Source organism: Agrilus planipennis, unplaced genomic scaffold (assembly GCF_000699045.2).
Source record: "Agrilus planipennis isolate EAB-ADULT unplaced genomic scaffold, Apla_2.0 scaffold159, whole genome shotgun sequence".
NCBI classification, from domain to species: Eukaryota; Metazoa; Arthropoda; class Insecta; order Coleoptera; family Buprestidae; genus Agrilus; species Agrilus planipennis.
In genome coordinates this window covers 508,033-518,106 of record NW_020438919.1, presented here as the reverse complement: position 1 = coordinate 518,106, position 10,074 = coordinate 508,033, and the positions used below count along the sequence as shown (strand labels likewise).

The 10,074-nt window shown below is 30.7% G+C and overlaps 4 protein-coding genes across 6 annotated transcripts in view; 2 read left to right on the top strand and 2 right to left on the bottom strand.

Moving 5' to 3' along the window:
• Nucleotides 1–1,778, bottom strand: part of LOC108737395 (myosin light chain kinase, smooth muscle) — an 11,469-nt gene extending 9,691 nt beyond the window's left edge. The window contains exon 1 of one of the 2 annotated variants that reach the window (XM_018470222.1): nt 1,478–1,778. In XM_018470222.1, the coding sequence (XP_018325724.1) occupies nt 1,478–1,487 (10 nt within the window). In that variant the 5' untranslated portion in view covers nt 1,488–1,778. The remainder of the gene's footprint in view (nt 1–1,477) is intronic. The other variant, XM_018470221.1, reaches the window with a different exon arrangement.
• A 420-nt stretch (nt 1,779–2,198) lies between these two features.
• On the top strand, nt 2,199–4,384 carry LOC108737396 (T-complex protein 1 subunit beta). Its single transcript, XM_018470223.2, has 3 exons — nt 2,199–2,310; nt 2,493–2,802; nt 2,965–4,384. The coding sequence occupies exons 1-3, from the start codon at nt 2,308–2,310 to the stop codon at nt 4,254–4,256; spliced, it is 1,605 nt and encodes a 534-aa protein (XP_018325725.1). The 5' UTR covers nt 2,199–2,307; the 3' UTR covers nt 4,257–4,384.
• A 350-nt stretch (nt 4,385–4,734) lies between these two features.
• Nucleotides 4,735–5,750, bottom strand: LOC108737399 (glutaredoxin-3). The gene is made up of 4 exons (XM_018470226.2): nt 5,667–5,750; nt 5,546–5,607; nt 5,060–5,488; nt 4,735–4,988 (listed from the first exon to the last, which is right to left on the bottom strand). The coding sequence occupies exons 2-4, from the start codon at nt 5,590–5,592 to the stop codon at nt 4,811–4,813; spliced, it is 654 nt and encodes a 217-aa protein (XP_018325728.1). The 5' UTR covers nt 5,593–5,607; nt 5,667–5,750; the 3' UTR covers nt 4,735–4,810.
• Nucleotides 5,751–5,869: 119 nt separating this feature from the next.
• LOC108737397 (zinc finger protein OZF-like) lies at nt 5,870–8,043 on the top strand. 2 transcript variants are annotated; one of them, XM_018470225.2, is made up of 3 exons: nt 5,870–5,958; nt 6,019–7,016; nt 7,140–8,043. In XM_018470225.2, the coding sequence occupies exons 2-3, from the start codon at nt 6,259–6,261 to the stop codon at nt 7,762–7,764; spliced, it is 1,383 nt and encodes a 460-aa protein (XP_018325727.1). In that variant the 5' UTR covers nt 5,870–5,958; nt 6,019–6,258; the 3' UTR covers nt 7,765–8,043. The 2 variants fall into 2 exon arrangements, with proteins under 2 accessions (XP_018325727.1, XP_018325726.1); XM_018470224.2 differs by having other exon boundaries at nt 5,892–7,016.
• Nucleotides 8,044–10,074: the final 2,031 nt, after the last annotated feature.

Here is a 10,074-nt window from a genome sequence, read left to right as displayed (position 1 = left end):
ATTACTTACATTCGAAAAATTTTATTTTAGTAATTATCAATAATCTAACTAAACAATTATAAAAAAAATACGTATACTTATTTTTTCGCTAGCATTCGACGATTGAATATTTTCTTTCTGAATGCCTAACAATTAGGCAATTTAATAATGTAAACAAATATTTTTTTGAAAAACAAATTATTATTAGTCACTATTATAGTTTATTTATCGCTTACAAATACAATAAGAGTTAAAAAGGTTTAAAAATTCCACACTCAATTTCGTAAATACGCAAGATTATTATTTATTAAGTGCGCTAATAATTGTTTTAAATTGAAATTAGATCTTCATGGTCATTTGGTTTAATAGTGTTTTTATGATTCCACTTTTTATGTCCAATTAGATTATGTTGTGATGCTTTACTACTGTTATGGATAAAAAGATACAGGGTGTCATAAAATTAGAAGCTAACTACATATCCGCTCTAACATTCAATTCAAAAATGAATGGTAAGAAAACACTGTTTAAAAAAAAAAAAACAGGCGCGAGTTATAAATATAATTTGCAAGCGTGTTTCGCGTTTTATTTTAATTTAAGAGGAACAATTGCTGACGAAAATTTTTAAATGCGTGTACAGTATACGTGTTAGTAAATAGCCCCATGACGTCATTAAAAGATGAATGTTTAACGTCATTACCATAAACAAACGAAAAAACAAAAACTACAGTTCAAAAATACCATCACCGTTGCTCGTATTTCTTCGAAACAAGAAAGTTACTTAATGAAATGCTTGTATATTATTTCGTTGATAAAATTTTGAGAAAATAGAACAAGAAAACAAAAGCAAAACGACATCTACTATTAAGGACATTAAAATTATAACAGAATATTAAAAATTATTACACGTTACCAATCAACAGTTGCAATTTAAAAGTAGTAAATTAAAAATAAACAAAAAATTGTATAATTCAACAAATTGGTAATTAATAATTTAATTGAGCATGGTCAATTTGTTACACACACCCACAAAAATTTATTCAATTCGCATTATACGTATGATACACAATTTGATATTACAGAAAGAACAGAACAAAGCGGGTGCCAAAAATGTGATACGCGGGTGCTAAAACTTTTGGCACCGTTTTTATTGAATATGATTGGCAGTGAAAATTATCTCAGTGGGTACTTAATAATGATAATAATAATAAAAAAATTAAATGTCAAGATCTTCACAACCTTTGCAAGGTCTTTCTATATTTTTGTTACCGCAATATAAAATAACGCACCGAATTAAACAAATAAGCCAATCGTAAAGAATAAAGTTTGAATCACTCAAGTGATACAAAATGAAAATATTTAATGTTATTAAAAGTTAAACAACTTTATTATTATACATTTTGGACATTAAGAATTTTGAAATTCGCAAAGTTTATAAATGTTGAAAATTGCACTCATTGTCAAACAAATCAAATTGAAAAAACGAACAGGTATTACGCACCTTTAGACATAAATAATTGCGTTAAGAGCTGGGGTCGGCTGTAAAAGCCAATAAACAGTCAGGATGAACGTAATGGGTGATTTTCACAAACTAAAACACTGAAATGCAAACGGCGTCTTCGTCGGGCGTCGCGGCTCTGGTAAAAGCCAAAATTAGCTTTCGAGATCGCCTAGTCACGTGATAGGTTTATAAGAAATATTCCACAATAAAAGATTTACAATAAATTAAATTCAATCATTTTTTGTGCATTAAAAAAGTTAGTGGGTGTTTTGACAAAATAAATCGAAACCGATTTAAACGAATTTTTACCTACATTCATTTTTTATACCTTTTTGACATTTGTTATTATGATAAATAATAAATATTTGTATAATTACTAATTTTGTTTAAGATTTTTTCTTCACATTTTTTTATGACTGAAATAATAGTTAAAGAATTGTAAGGACAAGAACATAATTATCTTTAATTATACAAAATCATCAATAATTACTTATTGTAATTGTAAGTTTTATGCAACATTTTTTAATTAGAACTTATGCCTTAAATGTATATGAGTGAGTCTTAGTGATTACTAATTGATGTTTGTTCAGCAAATTATTAAATAATAAAAGATTCAATAAATGAGCGTAATAAACGATGCGATTTGAAATTGCGCGCGTTATCTAGGAATTTAGTGTCTAAATGTTAATGGGGGAAATTCGTTTGTAAAAGTGTAGCACTGATTCATTTGTCAATTGTCAAAAAGTAGGCTCAAAAAGTAAACGATAAAAGTGTTTTCAGCATTTGCATCAACAAATTAGTTATAAAAAGACTACTTAATTAATTTAAAAATGGTAAGGTAGTATTTTAAATTATTGAGATTACGACTATTAAGCTAACTTTTATGGATGTCATTTATTTGAGTTATAATTTTGTTTGGAAGTTTCGGATGTTTTGTTAACTTAAACACGTGGGCAATTATTTCCTACCCAAACCGACATTTATACAAAAAATTACAAAAAAAATGTTATTTCAGGTGTCTCTTAATCCTGTACGTGTTCTTAAAGAAGAGGCAGAAGAGGAAAAGGCGGAGATTGCCCGTTTGTCTAGTTTTGTGGGAGCTATAGCAATAGGTGATCTTGTCAAAAGCACATTAGGGCCAAAGGGAATGGATAAAATTTTGGTTTCCTACGGTCGTAATGCTGGACAAGTTCAAGTAACTAATGACGGTGCTACAATATTAAAATCAGTCGGAGTTGACAATCCAGCAGCCAAAATTTTAGTTGACATGTCAAAGGTTCAAGATGATGAGGTTGGTGATGGCACAACTTCTGTTACTGTATTTGGTATGTGTTAAAAGTATTCTATAAACTTAATATCTATTTAACTTCTTTAGAAATGTATGTTAGTAATCTCCTTTTTAAATCTGTCACTTACTTTTATAATGTTACCTCATAGTCATTTAATAAACAGTAAATAGTAAATAATATTAAATATTTTGTTTGTAGCTTCAGAATTATTAAAAGAAGCAGAAAAATTGGTTGAGCAAAAAATTCACCCTCAGACAATTATAGCCGGTTGGCGTAAAGCTGTTGTTGTAGCTCGCAATGCCTTGCAACAGGCATCTTTAGATAACAGTGCAGATTCTCAAAAATTCAAAGAAGACCTCTTAAATATTGCTCGAACTACACTTAGCTCAAAAATTCTTTCCCAACATAAAGAACATTTTGCAAAATTATGTGTGGAAGCAATTCTTAGATTGAAAGGTACTGGAGATCTCCAGTCCATTCAAATAATAAAAAAGACAGGGGGAGTTCTAGAAGACTCGTTTTTGGATGAAGGTTTTTTGTTGGACAAGAAACCTGGCGTTCACCAGCCTAAGAGGGTAGAAAATGCTCGTATATTAATTGCAAACACCCCTATGGACACTGATAAGATTAAAGTATTTGGATCTCACATTAAAGTCGATTCTATGGCAAAAATTGCAGAGTTGGAAGTTGCAGAGAAAGAGAAAATGAAAGATAAAGTTTCAAAGATTTTGAAACATAACTGCAACGTTTTTATAAATCGTCAACTTATTTACAATTATCCAGAACAACTTTTCGCTGATGCAGGCGTTATGGCAATAGAACATGCAGATTTCGATGGGATAGAAAGATTGGCCCTTGTTACTGGGGGTGAAATAGTTTCCACTTTTGACAGCCCTGAAACTGTGAAACTTGGAACATGCGATGTTATTGAGCAAGTTATGATTGGCGAAGACATTCTTTTACGTTTCAGCGGAGTCGCTTTAGGAGAAGCTTGCACTATCGTGATTCGTGGAGCAACGCAACAGATTATCGACGAGGCTGATAGATCTCTTCACGATGCCCTTTGCGTTTTGGCGGCCACCGTTAAGGAAACTCGCATCGTTTTTGGGGGTGGTTGCAGCGAAATGCTGATGGCAGTTGCAGTCAACAAAGCTGCTGCTCAGACGCCTGGCAAAGAGTCTGTAGCAATGGAAGCGTTCGCTAGAGCTCTTCAGCAGTTGCCTACAATAATTGCTGATAATGCTGGTTATGATTCAGCACAAATTATCAGCGAATTACGAGCTGGCCATGTTAGTGGAAACTACACTTTGGGACTTGACATGGACAGAGGGGAAGTTGCCGATATGAAACAACTAGGAATAACCGAATCGTTTGTCGTAAAAAGACAAGTGGTTCTTTCAGCAGCTGAAGCTGCTGAAATGATTTTACGTGTTGATAGCATTATCAAAGCTGCGCCAAGAAAAAGAGTCGAAGACAGAGGCCGCTGCTAATTTTTTTTCTTTCATGATTTACTTGAAGTTACTCTGAACTTTACTAAAATTTGTCATGCTTTAGATTAATAACGTTGTTTGCATAATATACATTGTCACCGTATTTAATAAAATAGTTTAACAATAAATATTGCATTCTTTCATTTTGAATTAATAAATAATAATTGGAATAACAAGCTGTAAAAAAATTAAAAAAATTGCATTGTTTTCTAAGTGATAATTAACAAATATTTTAAAATTATAACAATTTTTAGTGTCAAGCTACTAGTCATCACAACATAAAATTAATCAATTGTGGCTCAACTTGATAATTTAGGGTAAATAAAAAATATACATGAAGAGGAAATGAGTTAGTTAATAACATACTTCAAAGCTCTGCAATATGATGAGAAAAACAGTTCTAGATTAATTTTAAAGTGTATTATGCTACTAAACTGGAGTGTAACTGATTTATTTCTTTTAGCAATAAAAAAAGAAACAGTTCTCAGTGAATATATTGTAGCATAGCTTATCAATGACAGAATAAATTACTAAGTTGTCAATACAGTTTGAAATTATGCACTTAGTGCAGATTTTAATTCGCCTGCATTTAACATTTCTTTAACAATATCCAATCCACCAATCAATTCTCCATTAACATATAACTGTGGGTATGTGGGCCAGTCAGAGAATGTTTTTAATCCTTGACGAACTTCTTCGTCTGTTAAAATATCAAATGTTTCATATAATACTCTGAAATCAATTATCATAAAATTAATTTAATAAGGTAATCATATTTCTTTATTATAATAATATGTACTCACCCCGTATCATTTAATATTTGAACAATTTGCTTACTAAAACCACAACGAGGTGCAGTCCTATCACCTTTCATAAAAAGCATAACTTTGGATTTATTAATAAGCTGCTTCAATCTTTCTTCAAGTGGCACTTTATTAACTACAGATACATTAAGATCGCTTTGAATATACTTCTTTATTGTTGCTGTTATTTTAGCTGTATCTGTACCATCTATTCTATTTAGGACTTTACTAGATTGAAATAATAATGTTGTTGGTACAGAATCTACGTTATATTTCAAAGAAATTTCGGAAAGATCTTCTGCTAAGCATTGATAAAACTGTACTTCAGAAAAATCTGGTTGTTTTTTTAACTCGTCTAAAAGATCGTTTATTTGGGCACACTGCTCAGCCCAGTCAGCAGAAAAATGAACAACTGTGAGCTTTGTATCTCTGAAAAACAAAAAGCTATTTGAAATACTCTTGACGGTATACTCTTACAAATCATACTTGACAATGTTCTCGAATGATTCACTGCTTTTTATAAGTTCTGGCATTTTACAAAACTTGCTCTGTAAGGATCATCAAATGAAAAATCTATTTCCAAAACAAATATTAATACAAAACTTACCCTATTAATAATATATTATTATTTTGTATTTTCGAAGAGATAACCTCACTAACCTTAAAACTTTATTGACCTTCTACCTTTACTTCATAGATTACTTGACTTCCATAGATTCACTTTCAACTTCACTGGACTTCACTTCCATTTAATAATAGATAACTTGATAACGAACATAGAGAAAATTGGTTTTTGAAATTAGTGTATAATTTATGAATAGGATTAGCTAACAGAAAATATAAAGGTTTATGAACGTTTATGACTTAAATGAAATTGTTTTTAACTAATAAATTAATTGGTAATCAGTTCATTAATTAGCAGCTAGTAATTAACCAACATTTTTTTAAATTAATTGTAGTTTAAACTCCTGGTACTCATCAATCGATTGCAAATTGTTTGTGAATTCTGGTGAATTCAGAATATGCAAAGGAAAATGTTTGTGAATGCTTAATTTTTTAGGAAAAGCGAAAAATATATTAATTTTTTCAGTGCCCTCTAGTGTAATCATAAACAATCTTTTAAAGAAATGCCAAAAAATGGACAAAAATAACAAGTAAATAAACATAAAGGCCAATAAGTTATATTTTTGCAGGAAGAAATGTCCAGTTCAAAAGTGAAAATTGAGTTGTTTGATGATAATTACAATACTGACGAGACATGGCATTTTTCTAGTAAAGAAAGTAATAAAAATGAGCTTGTAAGTTTAAGTAATATAAAAGAAGAAACCAATATCAAAAAGGAAGTAGAAGATAATATTTTGGTAAATGAAATTGAGCATATTGATGATATAATAAAAGCAGAAACTATTATAAAGAAGGAAGTAGAAGATAATATATTGATAGATGAAGTTGAGCGTATTGATGATATAATAAAAGCAGAAACTATTATAAAGAAGGAAGTAGAAGATAATATATTGATAGATGAAGTTGAGCGTATTGATGTTATAATAAAAGAAGAAGAAATCTCCATAAAAAAAGAAATACCAGACAATATTTCTGAAGATGAAGTTGAGCTTAATGTAAACAATAACAGAACTTCAGATTTAACTAATTTTTCCTGTGTTAAGTCAGAGAAATTAAAATGTAAATTATGTCCACAATTTTACACTTCAAAATTAGACTTGAGTAATCATATGAAAGTTCACAATAATGGGAGAACTTATAATTGTGAGTTATGTGGAAGAAACTTTATATCTAAACAGAACTATATTCATCATGTTAAAACTCATACAACAGAAAATTTAAATAAATGCACAGATATTGATGACACCTGTGGACAGACATTTACTCATACAAGAGAAAATTCAAGTAAATCCACAAAAGAAGGTGATTCCTATGAACAGACACTAGCTCCAACGTAAGTCGAACATGGCATATTTTTTATCAAACTGCCTTTATGACCTACCTAACGTTCTTGTCCAATTTACATTTAGCCATTTTATATTATTAAGTTAATTTCACTTATATAATTAATTTTTAGGGGTGATTTAAAGCTTCATAGAAGCGAACGTCCATTTAAATGTCCGATTTGCAGCAAATGCTTCATCAAAAAAGAGGACTTGACCAGTCACGATCGTGTCCATACCGAAGAAAAACCATATGAGTGTCAATTGTGTCAGAAAAGCTTTTCTATAAAGTACTATCTTAATCGACATATACGTCGTCATACAAAGGAAGCTCCTAAACCGTTTGAGTGTGAAATATGTCCCAAAAGGTTTTCCATAAAATACTATCTCGAACGACATATGCATGTTCATACGAAGGAAAAACCGTACGAGTGTGAAATATGCGAGAAAAAGTTTTCCCTAAAACACGATCTTGCTCGACATATACGTGTTCATACCAATGAAAAACCCTACAAGTGTCAAATGTGCGAGAAAAAGTTTTCCCTAAAACACGATCTTGCTCGACATATACGTGTTCATACCAATGAAAAACCCTACAAGTGTCAAATGTGCGAGAAAAGGTTTTCCCAAAAACACCATATTCCTGCACATATGCGCTTTCATACGGGGAAAAACCCGTATGAATGTAACATTTGTTCGCGAAGTTTTTTACAAAGATTCCATCTTAAGAAACATATGCTCACGCATATATCTAACTAATACACATGAAGATGTTAAGCATTTTTTTTATGTTAATAAGCTGTTTTATTTGTATTCTTTTTATTAATAATAATATTCTAGAAAAATTAAATAGATTTCTGAGGAACTAAACTAAGCAAACACTGTTCTGTTCTATGAATGGCAGCTTTTAAGGTGCCGAAACGTATTTTAGTTTTTTATGAAACGTATTTGTAGAATATGAAGGAATATATTGTTTAAATTCTTATTTTGTTTTTTAAATAATGTATTGTTTCTGTAATTTTTTTAATAAACATATTAGACAAATGACACATCGTTTTGAAACTTTGTTTTGAACTTTTTCCGGTCTCCCTCGCTCCTGTCCTGTCTTGGATACCCCCCATTATGTTACATATAATATAATAATAATATACATAATATCATAAAAACAGCAATAAGAAACCAATACATTGAAGGGGTTTTATAGCATGAACTCTTCATTTGGATCTTAAATATGAGAACACCGCGGTGTTATTAAATTAGGGGGTGCAAATTACAAATAGGGGTGAAAATGCACATTTTTTTGAGTATATTTCGAAATCGAAGCAAAATTTGTAGGTATTTTATAGGAAAAATTTTGTAGAGAATGTGATTTTCTGTTGAAGTAGCTTGTTTAAAAAGTTAAAAAAAAATTTAGTTCATGATATATTAAAAACAAGTAAGCGAAAATATGCAAAAATTTCAATTATTTTTTTTTCTTTTATACAAATAACTTTTTTGTGCAGAGATAGATATGGGCTTTACTTTTAGCTTGCAAATATAGTAAGTAATGACTTATGAACTGTATAGAGAATGGTCTTATTTGGAATAAACATCTAGATGTAGGGATGGGGTGACCTTAGAGAATTTGTGTACAATATGAGGTAACCGTCGGTGGAAGAAGGGGGTAGGGGTAACCTTGTACGATATAAAAGGTTTTCAAAATGGGTAGATGCGCGGGAGGTGAGGTTGAAGAATCGAATAAGATAAATGGTTAATGTGTGAATGATGGTACGTGCCCCCTGTCGGGGGTGGATTGGTGTAGAGTGTATTCTGATGATTAAACTAAGAAAAAGTTGAAACTGAAAACTTATTTTAAGTCCACTTTCCTCTAAATATAATAGGAAGGACAAGACCATTTCCCTACCATTGCCCTATTTATTTTCATTAAATTCTTCAACTTCATCCCTCCACTCCACATGAAAAATAATTTGTTTTAAAAGGCCATCCCTATCCCCTTTTCTTCAGCCAGCTTACACTCATACATAGCTACCATTTGTAGTATCGTCAATTTTTACCTCGATTACATGCACCTCCAACAAACTAATATAGTATTGTTTCGTTTATTTTCAAACTGAATAAAAGTAAGTTCAAAAAAATGAATCTGATATAAGTAATTTCATAACGTCCAAGTTTAAAGCATCAAACTTATAAAAACAAATAGTAAAAATGTCAACTCATAATTTTTTTTAAAGCGATTGAAAGTTTTTTTTTATAGATAAGCTATAACCTACACTGATTTACTAATGTGTAACATATGAGGATGAATAAAAATTTCTTTTTTTCAAATAGGTTTAGGTAATAGGTGTAAGCACCTACATATAAAAATTATTATGACTCAAGTAGAGCTTTTTATATTGATATTTATAAGTGACTCATTGGGCTTCATTAATATCTCACGAAGATAAAAACTTACAAGAAGAGGGCCAAATCCATTAAAAAAAGCCCATGTAATTTTCTATAAGTCCAATGAACTACTAGCTCTTTTGAGAAATTTTGAATCAACTTATAACTACACAGGATATTTCAAAAATGCTGCCTAGGATTGTCCTGAAAGTTGTTTTAATCCATTGATCCAGAATATTTCTGTGAGTAATACCTATTTACTTTTTCTTTAATATTTTTTAATGAATTCTCTTCCGTCTTTTCCTTTTACCTATTCACTAAGTTCTTAGCAGAAACACAGAAAGTCTTTTTTCCCAGAAGCAAATCTAAGGTGTCGTAAACGATGTGGGTACTCTGTACATGATCCCGACTCAAGGGACCCCATGTATTCCATCGTTACGTATTTCGGGTAGAAATTGTAAAATTACGCTTTATTTATAGGAGTTTTATAGTTTAGCTTTCATTTTTCATACGAATGGGAACTCCTAAAAAAAATCTATAGGTACATGGAACTGCGAATGTCCAAGATCCGCCCCTGTATTACAGCCAATTTAAATTTATATCATATGTAATAGCGGGGGGAGGGGTCGTAAGACAACATGTGCTTTTTTGGAAAGTTGAAGGAAATAATTCATAATTTAAGATCCC